Source organism: Onychomys torridus, chromosome 1, assembly GCF_903995425.1.
Source record: "Onychomys torridus chromosome 1, mOncTor1.1, whole genome shotgun sequence".
Classification (NCBI taxonomy): domain Eukaryota; kingdom Metazoa; phylum Chordata; class Mammalia; order Rodentia; family Cricetidae; genus Onychomys; species Onychomys torridus.
The window spans coordinates 127,201,207-127,223,449 of NC_050443.1; the positions used below are offsets into that span (position 1 = coordinate 127,201,207).

A 22,243-nucleotide genomic window follows, 5' to 3' on the forward strand; every position below is an offset into this window, starting at 1 on the left:
AAAAAAAAAAAAAAGAAAAAGAAAAACAAAAGGCAAACGAAAACAACAAAAAGACCAAACCAGACTAAAACAAATCAAGAAAAGTTATTTAACTATAATTTGACTAATTAAAACTTTCAGGTTAGATTTCCTGTGTTTAGGAAAGAGGCAAGTACAATCACTTAATTTATGTTAGAAAGTTGTTTTTTCCCCCTGGGGCTGGAGAGATGGTTCCCCATGGTTGAGAGGAATTATTGCTTTTGCAGAGGACACATTTGGCTCCCAGCACCACATCCACTCTGTACCTTTACAACTGTTTGTACTTTTGCTTCAGGGGCTCAGTCACCACCTTCTGGTCTCCCTGGGCTCCTGCATGAATCTTCTGCTCATAAACTTGGGAAAGCACACATATATACACATAAAAATTCTTAGCTGGGGTTTTTTTGAGACAGGATTTCTCTGTGTAATAGTCCTGGCTATCCTGGAACTTACTTTGTAGATCAGGCTGACCTCAACTCACAGAGATCCGCCTGCCTTTGCCTCCCAAGGGCTATGATTAAAGGTGTGAGCCATCATTGCCCGGCCTGAATCTTTTTTTTTTTTTTAGTTAAAAATGATTATCATTATTATTATTGCATGTGCATGCATGATGGTTGTGTGTGGTTGATTATGCCATGGCCTGTGTGTGGAGGTCAGAGGACAACTTTGTACATTCAGAAGTTCTCTGCTTCTGGGTTCCAGTGATGGAACTCAGGTCAGCAGACTTTTGAAGAAGCACCTTTACTTGCTGGACCCTCTTGGCTGCCTAGTTTCTGAATCATAAATGCTGTTTAGTCATACTTGGTTGTCATAAACCCATGAAACATTGGCTTTCGTGTCAACAGACAAAATGGTTTTGTTTAGCATCTTGTACTGAAAAAGATTATCTATAGTAAATGAATTGGGAAAAAAATTTTCTCCTAAACCCTTTAATTAGAATATACATTTCCCAAATATTCTGCTTGGTTGGTGTCTTAGTGTTTCTATTGCTGTGATGACCAAAAAGCAAGTTGGGGAGGAAAGGGTTTATTTGGCTTACACTTCAGCATTGCTGTTCGTTACTGAAGGAAGTCAGGACAGGAACTCAAACAGGAGGCAGGAGCTGATGCAGAGGTGCTGCTTACTGGCTTACTGGCTTGCTTCCCATGGCTTGCTCAGCCTGCCTGCTTTCTTATAGAGCTTAGGACTACCAGCCCAGGGATGGCCCCACCCACCATGGGCTGGGCCTCCCCAGTGATCACCAATTGAGAAAATGCCTTACAGCTGGATCTCGTGGAGAGATCCTCAGCTGAGGCTCCTTCCTCTCTGATGACTCTAGCTTGTGTCAAGTTGACACATAGCAGCCAGTATAGCTGGGTTTGAGTAGTTTCGCACAACCTTTTCTGTGTACCTACTGACAGAGAAGCACTGAACTGCATCCAGTGGTTGTGGAGTTGGGAGAGGGCTTTAAACGTGAAGTTTAGCAGACTTCCCTTTGTGATGTTTTCTCAGGCTGTGTGAGTTGGGAACTTTAAGGTCTGCCAGCAAAGGCAAGGCATGGAGATGGTATGCCTTTTTGTGTGTTGCTCTTGCCCTGCAGAGAATGTTATTTCAGAAGAGGACTGGAAAACTCAGGTCATAACTCCCAGAGGAGTATTGACTTGGCTGCAGGGAACTGAACTGTGAGAGCGCTGTAAGAACAGTTGAGCTGTCTCTCCAGGGTTCCTCTTTCACACTTCTTCCTGTATGAGGGGGCCACATGTTACAGATATAGCAGTGGTTGAGATAGACACAATTATTTTTTCCCCTTCAGGGTCCCTATGTAGTCTTGACTGGCCTCAAGAACTCAGAAATTCTCCTGCCTCTGCCTCTGCCTCTGCTGGGATTAAAGGCATGCACTACCACACCCAGTGAGGTGGACAATTTTTACCTTCACAGGTTGAGACAGGGTTTGTCTGTGTAGCCTTGGCTGTCCTGGAACTTGCTCTGTAGATCAAGCTGGCCTCAGATTCAGAGAGATCTATCTGCCTCTGCCTCCTGAGTGCTGGGATTAATTAAAGGCGTGTGCCATCCAGTCTGTGAGAAAGACATGAATGAACAGGCACAATGGTCAAAGACTGCTATCAAAATACTCTGCAAACGGGATGGTGTATTTTCTGCAGAATTGCTGAAAATAAAGTGTTGGGGATGGGCCAGTGAGATGGTTCACGGGTACAGGCCATTGCATGCAGGCCTGATGACTCAAGTTCAACCCCTGGATCCCACAGGGTGACAGTGGAGAACCAATTCTACAGAGTTGTTCTTTAACCCACATAAAAGGGGTCTCACACACACAAAATGAATAAGTTAAATAAGGGAGGCTGGAGATGTAGCTAAGTGGTAAAGCAACTGCTTATCATGCGTATAACCTTAGTTCAATGTCCAACACGCCATTACAAAGTTTGGTATTAAAGACTAGATTTAAAAAAAAGTATATGTATATGTTTGTGTGTTTGCATGCTATGGTACACATGTGGAGTTTAATTTGGGAGTCAGTATTCACTTTCCACCTTGTTGAGGCAGAACTTGTCTTGTGCTGTTGTGTGTCTTAGGGTAGCTAGCTTGGTAGCTTTGGGTGTTTGTCCTGATGCTAGGTGGCCTTGCTATAGGTGAGCTGGGGTTATAGATGCAAGTTACCACATCGGGCTTTTTGTGTGGATTCTAGGAATTGAATTTGGGTTAGGGTCCTCAGGCTTACATGCCTAAAGCTTTTACCCACTAAGTGATTTTCTTAGCCCCAAGGCTAGATTTTTTGTTTTTAAGACGACATGCATTACTGTTCTATGTCTCTGGTAGCGCGTGGGGATCTAGGGGAGACTTGTAAACATTTCTTGAGCTGACAGCCCCACTTCTTTGCCCTTCTGCAAGGAACTCAGCTTTTCATTTCTTAGCCAGTTAAGGATTCTGCTGAGAGAATGTTTTATTTCTCTGGCCTTTTTGCTTCCTCCCATTTGTTAGCAGGGCATAAAAAAAAATGCCAGAACTAGAGCTGGAGAGATGGCTCAGAGGTTAAGAGCACTGGCTGCTCTTCCAGAGGTCCTGAGTTCAATTCCCAGCAACCACATGGTGGCTCACAACATCTGTAATGAGACCTGGTGCCCTTTTTCTGGTCTGCAGACATACATGCAGACAGAACACTGTAAATAATAAATAAAAAACAAACAAACAAACAAACAAAAAAAGAAAGTATTTGCCGGGCAGTGGTGGTGCACACCTTTAATCCTAGCACTTGGGAGGCAGAGGCAGGTGGATGTCTGAGTTCAAGGCCAGCCTGGACTACAGATCGAGATCCAGGACAGGCTCCAAAGCTACAGAGAAACCCTGTTTCGGAAAAAAAAAAAAAAAAAAATGTCAGTTGCCCTGTGTTTCTTTTCGTTCATAGTGTTTGTGTTACTGTCATATTATTTCACCCCTTTGTCCAGTGAATTTGACATTTTTTTGTATTTTTAAAGATTTATTATGAATACAGTGAGTGTTCTGTCTGCATGTATGCCTGCAGGCCAGAAGAGGGCGCCAGATCTCATTACAGATGTTGTGAGCCACCATGTGGATGCTGGGAATTGAACTCGGGACCTCAGGAAGAACAGCCAGTGCTCTTAACCGCTGAGCCACCTCTCCAGCCCCCGAATTTGACATTTATTTAAGCTTCATTTTATTATAAACTGTGACTTCATAAGAAGCAAGTAAATATGTGTGGGAACCCAATCTCAGTTAATTCATTCAGTCATTTGAATTGTGTAGGTATTTTCTGTATCACCAGAACTTTTGTAAAAGTGCACAAAATGGGAATCTCTACACACTAGTCTGAGTGCTCATGGTGATTAAAGGCTACCAGGCCCAGCCACATGAATATTTTAATTTAATTATTTCTTAGATTCATTTTATGTGTATGAGTGTTTTGCCTGCGTGTATGAATATGCCTGGTGCCCATGGAGGCCAGAAGAGTGTTGTATCCTCTGGAACTGGAGTTACCAATGATAGTGAGCCTTCATGTGAGTGCTAGAATCGAACCCAGGTCCTCTGGCAGAACAAGTTTTTTTTTTTTTGGTGGAGCTGAAGATTGATCCCAGGGCCTTGCGCTTGCTAGGCAAGCACTCTACCACTGAGCTAAATCCCCAACCCCAGAACAAGTATTCTTAACTACTGAACCATCTTACCAGCTCTCAAATATTTTTGCAAAAGAATACCATAAAACTATTTAAAGTAGTTTCAAGCCACTAACTCTTCTTTTTTAAAGCTCTTCACAGAATATGGCCGTCTGGCAATGGATGAAATTTTCCAAAAACCCTTCCAGGTAAAGCACTATGGATGTTATTCATATCTTTGTTTAGTTCACAGTTCAGCAGATCTGCCTGTTTTTAATATGACCTGTAAGCTACAGGTTTTGGTTTTTTTTTGTTGTTGTTGTTGAGACTGACTCTTGTTATATAGCTCAGACTTCAGCAAGCCCTTGCCCCCTTTGAAAAGATTAGGAGAAAGTATTACCATAACTGTAATTAATCTTGCATATGCACTTGTACAGTGTTATAATTCTGTTCTGCTCTGTCAATAGACACTGATGTTTTTGATTCGAGACTGGAGTTTCCCTTATGAGTATAACTATGGACTGCAAGGAGGAATGGCATTTTTGGATAAGCGTTTACAGGTAAGTGGGAAATCTAAATAATTATCTAAAAGTAACTCTTTCATTTGCTTTTGACTGTTGTGTTTAAAGCATATTATTTAAAATGATACTCCGTAAAATGTTTAAATATTAGCATAAACCAGTGTACTTTTTTGTTTAAAATTTTTAAAATTACATGTATATATTTGTATGTGTGGTAGAAGAGAGCACTGCAGTACTCATAAGAAGGTCAGAACAGCTTGTGGGAGTGAGTTCTCTCTTTCCACCACGTGGGTCTCAGGGATCAAACTCAGGTCAGTAGACTTGGTGGCATGTACCTTTACTCGCTGAGCCACCTTTCTGGCCCCAGGATTTTTTTTCATGGTAAAATTGAAGAGCCTGGGTATATAATATATAGACACTGTAGAGGAACTCTGAGCAAAAGGCCATTATAATTATAATTCTGAGTTGTTATTTTTCATCAGGTTCTGTTTGTGCCTTTAGAATGTCATGTTTAGAACTGTAGTTCTGTCCTTAGTCATTTTTATTTGCTTTGGCATATATGTATAAAACAAGCCTAGTCTCTTCCCTGAAATAGAAGCACAAGAGACCTTTGTCAGTCACTGCTAGCTTATTGGATCCTCCTTCTGGCCGGCAAGCCTGCTGTTCTTAAATGTTGTACAGTAACCTTTTTTTTTTTTTAAACTTTATTTTATTTATGTACATTGGTGTTTTGCCTGCATGTATGTCTATGTGAAACTGTCAGATCTTGGAGTTACAGATAGTTGTGAGCTGCCATGTGGGTGTTGGAAATTGAACCCGCGTCCCCTGGAAGAACAACCAGATCTCTTCAGCCTGCAATACCCTTTAACTAAGTCTTCAGTGCCTGCTCTCCGTTAGCTATGACAGCCAAGTGCACATTCATGTACTTACTGCTTCTTGGGGCTCTGGCTCTTCCCATTGGTCACTCTGATCTGTCAGTCAGGAAGTCTTTCCTTTGTCCTTATGCTAGTGGCTGTTAGTGAAGAATAGCAAATCATTTTTGGCTGGTAAAGTGTTGATTTTCCTTGGCAGGTGAAGGAACATCAACATGAAGAAATTCAGAACGTTCGAAATCATATTCACTCATGTTTCTCGGATGTTACCTGTTTTCTCTTACCACATCCAGGGCTCCAGGTGGCCACAAGTCCAGACTTTGATGGGAAATTGAAAGGTGTGTCACAGACATTGTTACTATACATATGATTTGATCTTTGGAATCCCATAATGAGCAGTCAGTGTCAATTGTAAGTCAGATGGATGGTTATGAGAATGAATATGGTCTTATAGGAAGAATAGTGTCAGTCTAGTTCAGATTTTGCTCTTGACCGACTGTAACCGTCCAAAGTATTTTGCCTGTTTTACAAACTGAAAATAAGATGTTGTTCTTTAAGGATCATTCTAAGAGACATATTGTAGTTCCCACTTTATAAGAGGTCAAAGTGCTAAATAAAGGAAGACTGAAAGCCAAGACAGCTAATATTTTTCAAGTAAAATTATCTTCCTCAAGAAAAATACCATGATACATGGCTAAGTTACTGTTTAAGCTTATTTGTGCTTGTAGCAAAACCTGATGCTGGGTCATGGGCTAACGTTCAGGAAGTGCTGAGTAGTTGGTAGGTTAGAGACAGNCACCATGACTCATATAGTCTGCTCAGTAAAATGTGTCTGTAACTTTGGTTCCTGTGCTTTTTCAGAATTCTCTGTACAGTGAGAATGAGTACTGAGGATGGTTCTAGCCCAGCAGTTCTTTTTTTTTTTTTATTTGTTTCTTTTCTTTTCTTTTCTTTCCTTCCTTCCTTCCTTCCTTCCTTCCTTCTTTCTTTCTTTCTTCCTTTCTTTCAGATTTTGCCTGCATGTATGTATGTGTACCATGTGCATGCCTGGTGTCTGCAGAGATCTGAAGAAGGCATCAGATACCCTAGAAATGGAGTTATTGACAGTTGTGAGCTACTGCGTAGGTGCTGGGAGCCAAACCAGTGTCTTCTGCAAGAACAAGTGTCCAAACTACTGAGCCATCTTTCCAGCTCCTCAGTGGTTCTTAACAGAAGATGATTTTTTTTGTTTTGTTTTGTTCATGTGTCTTTTAAAAATATCTATAGGTGTTTTTGAATGTCAGCCTTATTACTGATACCACTAGTATGTGGTGGTTACAGACCAGGAATGCTGCTAAATATCACATAATCCATAGGATCCATTCTCCCCACAAAGGGTTATATGGCCACTAATGTCAATATTGCCAAGGTTGCCAAATTTTGATCTACATTATTTAATTAATTCATTAAATTAAAAAAATTTTTTTATAAACATATTCTTTTTTAAAGATTTATTTATTTATTATGTATGCAGAAGAAGGCGCCAGATCTCATTACAGATGGTTGTGAGCCACCATGTGGTTGCTGGGAATTGAACTCAGGACTTCTGGAAGAGCAGTCAGCACTCTTAACCTCTGAGCCATCTCTCCAGCCCCAAAATTTTTTTGAAGTAGCAATGGTAACTGCTTTCAATTACCAGTTTCATTGAATGCATCATTATTTTGACGGTATTCTTAAATATTTGAACCACTTAAACTTACCCATTATAGGGCTGGGCATGTACCATAGTTGGTAAACTACTTATCTAGCATGAGTGGAGCCCTGATTTGGATGCTTGGGTACCATTATCTTATTTTGTTCCTTATTCCTGGAGGCCTTGAGTCACCTGATGGCTGGCCCACAGTTTATACTTGTTAAGCAGTTTGTTTATAGGCTGATTAGGGCCTTTTAATTTTCCCTAAAACACTGATCATAGTAGGTGACAGCTTTGCAGTCCATTTGGGTTCCCACTGTTGTGCAAAGTGCTTTCAAACTAAATTCACAGTAATTCCATGAAGTTACATCATTTCTTTTATCTCAACATGAGGAAGCTGGTGAAAACAAGGAAAGTTAAGCAACTCACTCAAAGTTCTCAGCTAAAAGCAATGGGGCAGAGGTTCACATCCGGGTTCTGGTGCCTTAAAGCTCACACCATGGGAATAGAAGTTCATTGTTCTTTGGAGGAAGTCTTTAGAGAATGTGTACTTGTTGAGTTACCAGGACAACTTGCCTTTTTTTAAAACTAGTCTCAGTAAATATGAAATACACAGTTTTTACTTTTTTGATTTAGTTAATCTAAGAAGAATAATACATTTGTCTAAGTCAAGGCTAAAAAGATAACTCGGTAGTTTAGAGTGTTCTTGGGTTCTGTTCCTAGTACCCCACATCAAATAGTTCACAACTGTCTGTAACTGCGGTTTCAGGGGATCTGCCTTCTTCTGACCTGGGTACTGGCATGAACATAGTACACATATGTACATGCAGCCCCCCCCCCCCCATAAAAGTAGATACTTAACTTTTTAAAAATTTATTCTGTGTGTATGAATATTTTGCCTACTTGTATGTTTGTGCACCATGTGTACGCCTGGTGCCTGCAGAGCTCGGGAAAGTGTGCTGGATCCCCTGGAACTGGAGTTACTGATTGTTGGGTGCTTCCATGTGGATGCTGAGAACTGAACCTGGGTCCTCTGCAAGGGCAACAAGTATGCCTAACTGCTGAGCCATCTCTCCATCTTTTCTCTTCAAAGATTTATTTTTTCATTTAATGTGTATGGGTGTTTTGCCAGCATATATGTCTGTGCACCACTTACGTACGTATATTGCCTGCAGAGGCCAGAAGAGGGTATCTGATCCTCTGGAACTGGGTTACAGATGTTTTTGAGCCATCATGTGGGTGCTGGGAATCACACTGGAATCCTCTGGAAGAGTAGTGCTCGTCTGCTGAGCCGTCACTCTTATCCTGTCCCCTCCTCCCATTAATAAATCTTTTAAAAGATTTATAGACCAGCTGGTCAAAGTTCTGTGAAACAAATTGAATTTGAGAAGTATAACCTTTATCCTCTGTTTGACATTTGCATGATATGTTAAGCAGTTGGCAGCTTTCCTGAAGGAAATACTCTGGGAGTTTGTCACTTAATGATTTGTGGGAGCCCACAAAGGTTTCCTCATTAGATCTGAGCTTGCTTTACAAAGCAGCTGCATTAGGAGATGGCTTGACCACATGCATGGTCACCAGGTATCTGGGATGGTCTGCACTTGGCTGTGCTGGGGGGAGGTCTTTTGCTCCACCCCTTGGCATTCCTTTAAAAGCCCTTCAGCAGAGACAGTCAGGGCCCAATGGATTAGGCCTTCCTGAGGCTATCCTGTGTTTCTGTCTGTCTTTCTCCAGCTATCTTTCTATCTAATATAGGCTGCTTCTGCTCAAGAGTACCCTGGGGAAAAGAGGTGGGATGGCCCCCTACAATGATTGAGAGATTCAAGAGCAAGGCCTGGGCTTGGTAGAGATACCTGCTTAGGCAAACAGTGGAACTATAACCTGTTACCTAAAGAACTGGGAGAGAATTTTTCAGAGTTAAGTGCATGTGTGTGTGTGTGTGTGTGTGTGTGTGTGTGTGTGTGTGAATGTATGTATGTATGTATGTGTGTGAGTAGTGATAACGTATTTGTTTTTCCTTTTTATTTTTTTGGAGGGGCAGGATCTCATGTAGCCCAGGCTGGCCTCAAATTCACTTGGTAGCCAAGGGTAATTTTGAACTTATCTTCCTGCCTCTACATCTTGACTGCTGGGATTGAGATATACACACCACTGTGCCCAGGGGCTGGTAATGTTTTTTCAGGGTTATGGCACTTCATGATTAGCTGTATTTTTACAAAATCTAAACTGTTGGATTTTTGTTTGTTTTGAGTTGAAGTATTTTGACGTGCCTTACCTGGGAGTTGATATGTAGACCAGGCTAGCTTTGAACTTGGAGCAGTTCTTGTGTTTCCACTTCCCAAGTGCTGGGATTACAGACATACTCTACCACACCTGGGTTAGGAGGATGGATCAGAGTGACTCTTCATGCCATTGTCAAAGGGAGGTCAGGTTACCAGGTATAAGCATAAAAACATGGCATCTTTTCCTATCTTAAGGCATTTTAATATTTCAAAGCCTTCTGTTTTGAAACCAAGTTTCATTTTAACATATTTACTTAGAAAGTGGGCAGTTTTTAAAAGTTGTTTGACTGTGACTTGAAGGTGTATTGTTACTGGGATGCTCGTTGTTTACATTCCAGTGGTTGCCTTTAACAAGTTACTACAAGCTAGACAGCTTAAGACAACCGAGATTCTTTTACAGTTGAGGAGGCTAGAAGTGTCAAGTAGTGGCTGGCTCCCTCCAGAGGCTCTGAGGAGGGCCTACCCCCCTTCTCTCCTGGCCCCGGGAGGTGCTGGCAGTCCATGGCGTTCTTTGGCTGTGGTTGTGCCACTCTTACACTCCTAGCTCTTTTGTTGTCACGACTGTCTTCTTTGTGTGGTCTTCCTCCTGCCAGCCATCTCTAGATGTAAGGCCCCTCAGAGCCATTTTAAGGCCTCATTTCAGTGAATCACATTTGCTGGGACACCTTCCAAATAAGGTCACATTCTGAGGTTTCATATGGGCACATTTGGGGGAGGCAGCACTATTTACTCCATTGTCCACACATAGTCTACAGGTGGTTTAGTCACTAAACAGGAAGTATGTTGTTTTACACTGTATATGTTTATGAGACAGGGAGCAAATTTAGTGTAAGCAGTCTCCAGTCTTATGACTAGGAACCATGTGGTTCCCTCATTCAAGGTAGAACTATATTTTTTAAAATTATTTTTTGAGACAGGGTCTCACTATATAGTCTTAGCTGTCCTTTGAAATTTACTATGTAGACCAGGCTGGCCATGAACACACAGAGATACGCCTATCTCTGTTTCTGGAATGCTGGAATTAAAGGTGTGCACCACCACGACTAGCCTCAAAATAGAACTATAAAATAAAATAGGGTTTAAGTATTTTTTTTTAATATATATAATATATATATGAGAAGGCAAGTCCAAGAAGGACTAGAGGTATGTAGCTCATTTATAGAGGCTTCCTTGGCATGCAAGAAGCCATGAGTGTGATCCTTAGCATTGAGCAGAAACCAAAAAGCAATCAAACAAAACAGCCCAAACCCAGTTGCCCAAATCTCCAAATTCCCAAACCCAAATTATTGAAAATAGTGAACCATTACAACAATCAGAAAAACAAAAATATGTTAGTATGTTACCTTTTTTTTTTTTTTCTTCCCCTGAGACAGGGTTTCTCTGTAGATCAGGTTGGCCTTGAATTTACAGAGGTCTGCCTGCCTCTGCCTCCTGAGTGTTTGGATTGAAGATGTGCACCATTGTCATCTGGCTGTGTTATAGTTTTTATGCATAGTAATTTGGTAATATGAAAATTTTTAAATGCCTTTTCTTGGATCTAAAATTATAAAATACCCATCTATAAATCTAAAAATACAATCACTTAATCTAAAAGTACAGTATCACTTAGCAACAGGGATAAAGTCCAAGATCTACTTAAATTTGTACCCTTCCTTCCTGTCACATTTAAAAAAAAAAAAAGATTTATTTATTTATTTATCATGTACACAGAAGAAGGTGCCAGATCTCATTACAGATGGTTGAGAGCCACCGTTTGGGTGCTGGGAATTGAACTCAGGATCTCTGGAAGAACAGTAGGTGCTCTTAACCTCTGAGCCATCTCTCCAGCTCCTTCCTGTCACATTTAAGTGATTTCCAGTTCAGAACAGGATAAAGAGACTATCCTTATCTAGCCAGGCAGTGGTGATGCATGCCTTTAATTCCAGCACTTGGGAGGCAGAAGCAGGTGGATTTTTGTGAGTTCAAGGCCAGCCGGGTCTACACAGTCGGCCGCCAAGGCTACACAGATAGGGGGAAAAAAACCAACTTAATCCTGGGTTTCAATTCTGGCCAGCAAACATAGTCTTCACCCCCTTTCTGCAAGAGTTTTGTTTTGTGCTCATTTTGGTTTTTTCTTTATGATCCTGTATATAGATATTGCAAGTGAATTCAAAGAGCAGTTGCAGGCACTGATACCGTATGTACTAAACCCATCTAAGTTAATGGAAAAGGAGATCAATGGCTCCAAAGTCACCTGCCGGGGACTGTTGGAATATTTTAAGGTAAATATGAGTTTTAGTTCTAAGCTTTGTTTTTTTTGTAAAATTGATTTTAATGTTAGTAGTTTTCTCGGGGAGATGGTCAGAGACATTTTACAACCATAGTATCCTTCCAGGAGTGGGCCACTGGGGGGCAGTATGGGCATAAGAACCAAATGATGTTCTTTGCACTCTCTTAGAGTAGTCATTACCGTGTCTTCAAGGAAGATGATGTGGACAGGAGGTGGTTAGGAGGTTGCTGTGAGTAGGAGACGCACGTAAATGGGACGCAACTATCTCCAGGTGGATGGTCTCTGCCCACAGGTTGTGCATGGGGGCCTGATTGGAATCTTGGCCTTGGTAGGCTTGTGCTGCTTGAGAGTATTTTTAGATAACTAAAAATGCTAACTAAACATGCACTCAGAAGTGTGTCCTGCTTCTGCTAATTCTTGATTGTTGATCTAGGATTTTAGGAAAATGCAGTTGTGTGGTTCCACTGTTTTAAAATATGAGCAAAATATTTTAGAATTGTATTTTTGTGATTGCTTCTATGTTTACATTTTAAGGCATATATTAAAATTTACCAAGGAGAAGATCTGCCTCACCCAAAATCCATGCTTCAGGTAATAAAGTCTTTGGTATCCTAAATTACATGTTTTAATTGCTGGAATTGGCCCAGATATGACATAACTGAGTCCTGAAGATGAGAGCAAGACCACTCTCCTTTTTATAGCCTCACCTTGACTTTTAAGAGCACATTTTGCAGGAAGTGTGGGTACCTTCTGCTTCATTTGTGTTTTCTAGGACAGTGAGTGCATTTGGGGCTGTTTCCTTTCATGACACACTGGGGAAACACTGCTTTGTTATATGCAACTGTAGTATAGTTGCCTTGTTAGACAAGCCACTTCCAGTCGTTGGTGCTTTACTTTGGTGTAACTTCTGGCTCTTGTCCTTAGGATTCATTGGTCATTTGGTTAAAACAGCTTCTCACTTTCATATGCTGAATATGTGGACATTTATTACTAAATACTGATTTCTTTAGTAGCAAATATTTTCACAAAAATCACTGGACCTCGTGATTAATAGTATAAATGAAATTTTTGCCCTTGTTTTTTGTTTTTCTTATTTTGAGTCACTCGGATTAAACTCAGGTGCCTTACACCTTACAGGTTAGATAAGTGCTGTACCACTGAGCTTCATCCTCAGTCCAAAGTATGCAACTGTTAAGGTGGAAATTGAAGTAAAGGGAATTATATTTTCTTGAGTTTTGGAGGTTTGGTTTATACTAAAGATTTTTAAGTGCTAGGATAGATGTTTTGGCACAAAATTTGGCAAAAGTATATTTTATCAGTTGAATTATATGGAAATATAAATAATGACAGGTTAATAGAAAAGAAAGATGAGAATAAGAGATATTTTTTCTTGGTTTCTGGGAAAATGTTTCAAGAAGTATTTATAGTTCATACTTTTCTTTCTTAAAAGGCCACTGCTGAAGCCAACAATTTGGCAGCTGCAGCCTCTGCCAAAGATATTTATTACAACAACATGGAGGAGGTATGTTGGTAACACCTTTTTTCTGCAGTGTCTATTTCTCTATTTCCTGAGCATGACTGTTGACTTCAGAGGGCCAAACTTTATTCAATGTAACCTTTTTGTTTGAATAGGGTTTTATGTACTAGGCTGCTCTGAAAATCACTGTGTAGTAGAGGCTGGCTTGAAACGTCTGATTGTACTGCCTCTACCTCACTGATGCTGTGGCACAGGAATGTGCTTTAAAGACTTGTTTGCACTTCACTTAGGAATCTTTGTTAATTTATGACACATATGTGGGTGTTCACGGAAGCCAGAAGAGGGCGTTAGATCCTCTGAAGCTAAAGTTTCAGGTGTTTGTGAATGGCTTAGCATGCGTGTTGTTGGAAATGTAACCTGGTCGGTTATTTGGGAAAGCTGAAAGCCCTCTTTAAACTACTAGCTGTCTTTACAGTCCCAGCTTAATGCGTCTTAAGATGATGAGACATAAAGCTGTTTTTCAGGTCATGCTGGTAATGGGGATGTTCTAATTATTTTTTAATTTTTTTTCTTTTCTTTTGAAACAGAATCTGTGTAATTGGGATCTTCTAGTTATTTTTGTTTTTCTGAGACAGGGTCTTGATATGTAGTCCAGGTTGGTCTCAAACTCATGACAAGTCTCCTGAGTCTTAGATTGCAAACGTGTGCTACTATGTGTGTTATTTCTTTTCTTTTAAGATTTACTATTTGCTGGGCGGTGGTGGCGCACACCTTTAATCCCAGCACTCGGGAGGCAGAGGCAGGCAGATCTCTGTGAGTTCGAGGCCAGCCTGGTCTACAGAGTGAGATCCAGGACAGGCGCAAAGCTACACAGAGAAATCCTGTCTTCAAAAACAAAAACAAAAACAAAACAAAACAACAAAAAAAAAGATTTACTGTTTATTTATCTGTACCAGTAGGTACCTGAGTAGGCCAGAGGTGGGCACTAGATCCCCTGGAACTCTAGTTATAGGAGGTTGTGAACTTTCTGATTGTTTGCTGGGAACTGAACTCTAATTGTATGCAAGAGCAGCAAGTGTTCTTAACTGCTGAACCATCTCTCCAGCCCCTCTGTGTCTGGTTATTAGCCATTTCTAACCAAGCTTTCTCAAGAGTATTTTTGTTCTTTTTGATTAGTGTTACCCTGTTTTTTCTTTTCTTTTTTTTAAATTTTAAAAATTAATTAACGTAGCCCTTGTTGGCTTGGAATTTATATAGACCAGCTCCAGCTCTATCTCTTGCCTCTGCCTCCTGATTGCTGGGATTATAGATATTTACTAGTATGTCTGGCTTTGGCCTTGGCTATTTGTCTTCTCTGACTTGTGTGTGTGTGTGTGTGTGTGTGTGTGTGTGTGTGTGTGTGTGTGTGTGTGTGTGTGTGTGTGTGTGTGTGTGAGAGAGAGAGAGATGAGTGCTTTATTTTTTTTTAAATTTTTAAAAATATATTTATTTATTTTTTTTTTATTTTACATACCAACCCCAGTTCCCTCCCCTTCTCTCACCTCCTCACCTGGCATACCAAGTTGAAGGAGAGCCTAGCCACTCCCCATTGTATCAAGGCTGAGCAAGGTATCCCACCACAGGGAATGGGCTCCAATAAGCCAGTTCATGCACCTAGGATAAGTCCTGGTCCTGCTGCCAGGGACCCCACAAACAGGTCAAGCCACACAACTGTCACCCATATTCAGTGGGCCTAGTTCAGTCCCATGCAGGTTCCTGAGCTGTCAGTCCAGAGTCAACTAGCACCCGTCAGCTGTCTCTGTGGGTTTCCCCATCATGATCTTGATCCCCTCTTTTTTTTTTTTTTTGAATGCCCTTTATTGTAGGAGGGAGAAGGTCTTGAATACAGGCTTACAGCACAATGGGAAAACCCCGGAGGGCAGAAGTTTGCTTCTGATGTTGTTTGTTTGTTTGTTTGTTTTTAAATAGCTAAGGATCGAACCCTGGGCATTGCGCTTGCTAGGCAAGCGCTCTACCATTGAGCTAAGTCCCCACCCTCACTTCTGATGTTTTACAAACTTGCATCTAAGCTGTTAATGCCCAATATGCTGGATACACAGACACGGAGCTTCCCTTAAGCATTCAGGAGGGTGGAATCTCACAGGGAATTAGCATAGGGAGGATATCAGGGTCAAGGTCCGCAAGCAAGGCAATAGTTACCCAAAACAGGGGCCAGGGTCCTACAGGTCCTCCCCCCGCTTTACTAAAAAATGAGCTTCTGACTTAGGTTGCCTGGGACATCAGCAGGTCACCTTACCCATCATGGAGACACCTGTCCAGGCCACACAGGCACTCTGTCTTAGGTTGCTGAGCGCCCCCCAGGCATTACCCATCTCTGAATACTCATTATCATACAGGCTCAATTGTGTGAGAGCTGCAGAGTTAACTGTTGCCAAAGATCTCTAAGTGGCACTGGGCTTGCAGTCTGTGTTTGACACAGAAAAGACCAACAGAAGTCCTAACCCACCCATAGCCAGTAGGCTAAAGGCAGCTGAGCCATTCCCTTCCTTAACGAGCCTTACTGCAAATTGGAGTCCTTGTAAGATGGTATCCCGAAGAGCAAGTGGAACTTGAGTTTGTAAATTTATAACTTTCAAAGCCAATCGAAATGTATATAAGTATTGATTTAAATTTGTCTTGCCTAATAGAATGAAAGATTAATTAACTGTGGTAGCTACTTTTGCTGCCAGGGTCTCCACTGTGCTAGCTGTAGTAACCAGTTATGAAATGGCAATCCCAGAAACAGTAGTAGTGGTGGTCGTCACTGTTATAACAGCAACAATGGCAGCAATGATGTCAAATTCTCTGCTGGAGTGTGTGGGCATCCACTGGCATGGACACAACTCCAGGAACACGAACCGCCAAGGCCCATTATTCTTGATCCCAGCATGACTTAAGCTGGCAGCTCTGCAAAAGAACAACTAAGAACCATAAAGGAAAAACAGGCAGCTCACAGGCAGCAGAACTAATGGTCTCATAATGGCTACATTCATACTCACAAATTTTAAGGTATCTTCAAAGTGGGCGAAATGAGTTTCGGGAGGCCAAAAAATGTTGCACAGAGCCACTCCTGAGAAGTAGGTACTAGTCCAGCTTGAATAGGGTTGTGAGAATGAAAATACTTAGCTGGCATGCTACTGTTACTAAATGGAGGTCAGTGATCTTCAGTGTTATCCTTAATCTCCTAGCTTTTCTGAATTAAAAAAAATATATATGCATTGGTATTTTTGCCTGCTTGTATGTCTGTGTGAATGTTGGGTCCCCTGGCACTGGAGTTACAATTGTGAGCTGTCATGTGGGTGCTGGGAATTGAACTGGGTCCTCTGTAAGAGCAGTCAGAGAGACCTCTGAACCTTCTCTCCAGCCCCTTTTCTGACTTATTAAAGTAGGATCTCGTGTAGCCTAGGTGGGCCTTAAGCTCTATGTAGTTGAGGATGACCTTGGACTTTCTGACCCTCTCTGGTGGATCCTTTCTATAACCACTTCTGGAATGTTGGAATTATACATGTGCACCACAATACTGATTTATATGGTATTGAGATTGAACCCACGGCACTGCATAGTAGGCAAGTACTCTACCATGTGTGTCCTCAGTCACCCTTGAATATTTTCTGAAGTTAACTTCTAAGCTTTTTTCCTAAACTCTTAGGAGCATTCTACTCTTTACTGTCTCTTTTTACTTGTTTTATTTGGTATGTACAAGAATTTTCATGTGTTTTGTCATTTATAGGTTTGTGGGGGAGAGAAACCTTATTTGTCTCCAGACATTTTAGAAGAGAAGCACCAAGAATTCAGACAACTCTCTTTGGACCACTTTAAGAAGACCAAAAAGATGGGCGGGAAGGATTTCAGCTTCCGTTACCAGCAGGAGCTGGAGGAGGAAATCAAGGGACTGTATGAGAACTTCTGCAAACACAATGGCAGCAAGAATGTCTTCAGCACCTTCCGGACCCCTGCAGTCCTGTTCACAGTCATAGCAGCGATGTACATAGCCTCGGGCTTCAGTGGCTTCATTGGGCTGGAGGTTGTGGCTCAGCTGTTCAACTGTCTGGTTGGACTGCTGTTAATAGCACTCCTCACCTGGGGCTACGTCAGGTATTCCGGTCAGTATCGTGAGCTGGGTGGAGCTATTGACTCTGGTGCAGCATATGTGTTAGAGCAGGTGAGTGGTGCTGGCTGAGGCTGGGGGCGGGGGTCTGTGGTGATTGTGCTGCTTATGTTGTAAAATTTGGAAGAATTTCATAGTGAAAAAACGGGGTTAAGCCCATATTCTGATAGGCTTTATGTTTTATTCTTTTTTAGTATATTAATATTTAATCCTGATACTTCGTTTTAATGCCTAAATGGCCTTTAATGCAAAAAATGGTCTTTGATCTACTGTGTTTCTCCTGGAGCAGTTTTATTCTTATTTATTTATTTATTTTTTAAAGATTTATTTTTTTATTTTTATTTATTATGTATACAGCATATATGACTGCAAGCCAGAAGAGGGCACCGGATCTCGTTACAGATGGTTGGGAGCCACCATGTGTGTGCTGGGAATTGAACTCATGACCTCTGGAAGAGCAGTCAGTGCTCTTAACCTCTGAGCCATCTCTCCAGCCCCTTATTTTTATTTTTAATTAATTGTTTTGGTTAACATGCAAAATAGTGGGCTTCTTTATGGTATCTTCATATATACGATCATTTATGTCTTCAAAATGCAATTTTTCCCCTTTTTTTTTGCTTTTTCGAGACAGGATTTCTCTGTGTAACAGTCCTAGCTGTTCTAGAACTCACTCTGTAGACCAGGCTGGCCTTAACCTCACAGAGATCTGCCTGCCTCTGCCTTCAGAGTGCTGGGATTAAAGTCATGCGCCACCACTGCTTGGCTGCAAAATGTTTTTTTTGCTTTTTTTTGTTTTTTGTTTTTTTCCGAGACAGGGCTTCTCTGTGTAGCTTTGCGCCTTTCCTGGATCTCACTTTGTAGACCAGGCTGGCCTCGAACTCACAGAGATCCGCCTGCTTCTGCCTCCTGAGTGCTGGGATTACAGGCGTGCGCCACCATCGCCCGGCCAATGGTTTTTGAGATTGACATAATCTGGGATTTTTTATTTTTAAAGTTTAAGCTTGTTATTGTTGTGTGTGTTGTGTTGTATATGATATGTGAGTGTGGGTGTATGAGACCCAGAGCACAAGATGTGGAGGTTGGAGGACAACTTTGTAGAGTCAGTTTTTGTCATTTACCTTTATGTGGGTTCTGAGAATTGAACTCAGGTCGTTAGGGTTGAACAGCAAGTATTTACCTGATGAGCCAATGGATTTTGTTTGTTTGAGATACTCTCATGTTGCCTCGGCTGGTTTCAGAGTTCATAATATAGAAGAAGATGAACTTAAACTCTCGAACTTCTGATTTTGCTGTCTCTAAAGAGCTCCAAGTGCTATAAGTGCTGAGGGTATAGCATATCCCATATGCTCTACCTGGCTGAGTTCCAGTTTTCATAAATTAATTTTTGAGGAAGGGTCTTTCCATAGTTTAGGGTGGCCTGGAACTCAATGTGTAATGCAGAATGGCCTGAAACATCTATAATCCTTCTACCTCAGCTCCTGAGTACTGAGGTTGCATTGCAGGTGTGTTCCACTATAGCTGATCATTTTGTATATTTTTAGTACAAGCTTGTTTCTTTTTCTGTAGCATAAACAGATCTGTTAGGCCAATGGTGTGAAGCCTCCACCTCCTCAGCAGAGGAGCATATGCTCCACTGACCCTTAGGAGTCAGCTGTGGCCATGGTTTCCTCTCACCACTTGGTCTTATTGACTGCTGATGAGGAAAGATATTTAGAAGTTATGGCCTAGGACTTAGGTTTTTTTTTTTTAAATGCTGTGTTGTAGTTTAATAACTAATACATTAACTAAATGGACTTTTGCAGGCTTCTTCTCATTTTGGTAATTCTACTCAGGCTGCAGTGAGGGATGCCATCGCTGGGAGACCACCTACGGATAAAAAGGCTCAATAGCGTCTTAACGGCAAGATTCAACAAAAGCCTAGTCAGTACCTGCATTTCTGCTAATGCCATCGTGGGTTCAGTTCCAGAGGAATGGCAGATCTGAGAGCATCCTGGAAGAGCTGAGACAGGGCACCATAATAAATGAACTGACCTCTCCTATGGTTTCCGATTCCACTTGTCTTGGAAGCATTTCTTTTTCTTGCTGTTACAGATCCAAGGCTATTCTCTTCTCTCTTTGCTTTGTGCACTTTAAAGGGTTGGGGGGGGGGCCAAAAGGAAAACATGGAAATGCAGCTTTTAAAGTCTTTGATGTGCCACATAGTGCCTTTTAGGTCCGTTCCTCTGCCATCCAGGAAGGCTGAGGAATGGAGGACAACCTCATGAAGTACAGTTTTGGATCAAGTTCTCTTGGATTTTGGATTTCAGTTCTTTTGTACCTTTGAGATTTGTTTTTCAAAAGTTTATACAACTTGAAAAAGGCTCCGAACTGAAGGCCAACTGAAATGATACTTATTACACTTAAACAATTTCCCCTAGTTCTGGTGATTGAACCTAGCACCTGACAGGCTATGCAATTGTTCTACCCTGGAGCTGTCCCTGCCGGCTTGACTGTGCAGTCTCGGGTCTTGAGATTACTTTGTTCCCAGGTTGGCTGTGAGCTTCTATCTTCTTCCTTCCTCTCTAGCTTCTTAAGTAGCTTGACTACAGACCTGTGCTACTTTGGTTCAAAACCTTATTTATATGAATTACCTTTGCTATGCAGCATGGAAAAAATTAAATCATTTAATATTCTGTGTTGGAGAATATATTTTTATTCCTATAGCTTCTTTCTAGAAAAGAGGCAAACAGTTCTTTAAAAAAAAAAAACAACAGTGGTTAATAAAAGGAATGAGCTAGATACTTCATGGTAAAATTGTTGTTTGAATGAACCATGTGACCTCTGATAAGTCACTTGAATTTGTGTCTTGGTCAGATTCACTGTAATATTATGTATGTATGTGTCACTCTCAAAAATAGTCATTTTCAACAGAGAAAAGACATTACCAAATATTACTTCTTTTAATTGTTGTTCAATTTCACGTAGCGTGGTGGTAATAGCAAATAATCATAATCTGATCTAAAGTCTTTATTCAAACATTTTAGCGGGGGTGATGTATCACTGTGTTGCCCTGGCTGGCCTGGAACTTTTGATACAGGCCAGGCTAGCCTTGAACTGCTAGAGATCCTTGTGCCTCTGTGTGTCACTGTGCCTGGCCCCAAACTGCTTTTTATTCTGTGTACTGTCCAATGTTCATAATATCAAAGCCAAACTGTTAATTTTATTTAGTTAACTTTCCTTTTTTTCCCTTGAAGAAAGCACTCAGTCTACCATTTAAAATTCCCTCTTGATTCTCCTTTTGGTTAGGCTGGCAGTTTTAAAATAACTGGCTCATGAAGAACAATTGCTCAGACTCAAAAATTTCCTTTTTACATTTACCTTGATTATGTGATGAGGTTTTATCTATTTTTTTTTTCCTTTGACTTTGTAATGGTGAATTATTGTGAACTTAAACCTTAAAACATGCATGCAGGTATAGAAGCCTTAAGTTCTTAGGTAATTTGAAATTCTGTTGTGGGAAGGAGATTGACTGGTTTTGGCAAAACCTAGTAAAATTTTATGTACATGAAGTATGAATGGAAGGTAGAAAAAAAGGAAGTCTTGCATTTAATTTCCTTATCAGAATTTTTTGTTTTGTTTTGTTTTTTCGAGACAGGGTTTCTCTGTGTAGCTTTGGAACCTGTTCTGGAACTCACTCTGTAGACCAGGCTGGCCTCGAACTCACAGAGATCCGCCTTCCTCTGCCTCCCAAGGGCTGGGATTAAAGGTGTGCGCCACCACTGCCTGGCCAGAATTTTCTTCTTACTAAGTTTAACAATCAAGGATTTAAAAATTCAGAATCAATATTAAGCATTTTACATATTTTCATACCATCTTATCCTGAAATTCGTAGTAATTTTTCCTTTTGCTGTGCCATCTGGAGTTTGTTTTAAAACTTCACTGCTCTTGAGTGATGGCTGACCATAAAAGGGGTTAGAAGCTCAGTCCTGTCGCTGTACAGTTTTCAGGTAGTGTCCCCTATCTGAAAGCTTGTGCTGAGTGATGGGCCCTGGGTACTGAGATTCGGTCAGAGAGGGTTTTGGGTATATGGTCTTGTTATGTAGTCCAGGTTGGCCTATAACTTGCTTTGTAGTTCAGACTGACCTTGGACTTAAGGTTCTGCTGCCTCAGCCTCCCTGAGTGCTGACCTTGTAGGTGTGTGCCCCCCTGCCTATCTCTAGCTCTACTCTTTTTGTTTGTTTTGCTTTTCGGTTTTTTGAGATAAGACAGGGTTTCTCTGTGTAACAGTCTGGCTGTTCTGGAACTGCTTTATAGACCAGGCTGGTCTCACAGAGAAACCTCACAGAACTCCACCTGCCTCTGCCTCCTGAGTGCTGGAATTAAAGGTGTGCGCCACCGCCGCTTGGCTCTACTCTTAATGGTAAGAAAAGATGATGTGGGAAAGATCTGCTGTAATACTTCAGTATTACATCTGTGTATGAATTTAAAGTGAATGTTCTTTTAATTAACTTATTCTGCTTCTGGTACATGTTTATAAAGTTATCTTTGAGGGTTCTTGTCCTCTTTTCTAACTTAAATTGTTGATTTTCTGTCATGATTTTTCAATACAAAATGCCTTTAATGAATGGCGAGAAGTAGTCCTGAGGAGATTTATAATTGGTTGAAAGAATCTTTTAGCACCTCGAGCCTTTTCTTTGTGGGTCAGGGACATGGTGTAGGAGTCAGACCAGTGTCCCCACAGGCTTTCTGTGCAGGCGGTGCTAATTTGTACACTCCTGTCAATATGTGGAGCACATTCCTATGAACAGAGATTTCCAAAACATTCCATAACTCACTTCGGGGGCTGGAAAGATGGCTCAGGGGCTCAGGGCACTGACTGCTCTCCCAAAGGATCCAGGTTCAA

At 41.2% G+C, this 22,243-nt stretch overlaps 1 protein-coding gene across 1 annotated transcript; it reads left to right on the forward strand.

Annotated features, from left to right (window-relative positions):
• Window positions 1–4,247: 4,247 nt before the first annotated feature.
• Atl3 (atlastin GTPase 3) lies at window positions 4,248–20,139 on the forward strand. The gene is made up of 8 exons (XM_036175701.1): window positions 4,248–4,330; window positions 4,589–4,681; window positions 5,714–5,852; window positions 11,602–11,729; window positions 12,272–12,328; window positions 13,188–13,259; window positions 16,984–17,415; window positions 19,164–20,139. Exons 1-8 carry the CDS (start codon window positions 4,301–4,303, stop codon window positions 19,248–19,250), a joined length of 1,038 nt encoding a protein of 345 aa, XP_036031594.1. The 5' UTR covers window positions 4,248–4,300; the 3' UTR covers window positions 19,251–20,139.
• Window positions 20,140–22,243: the final 2,104 nt, after the last annotated feature.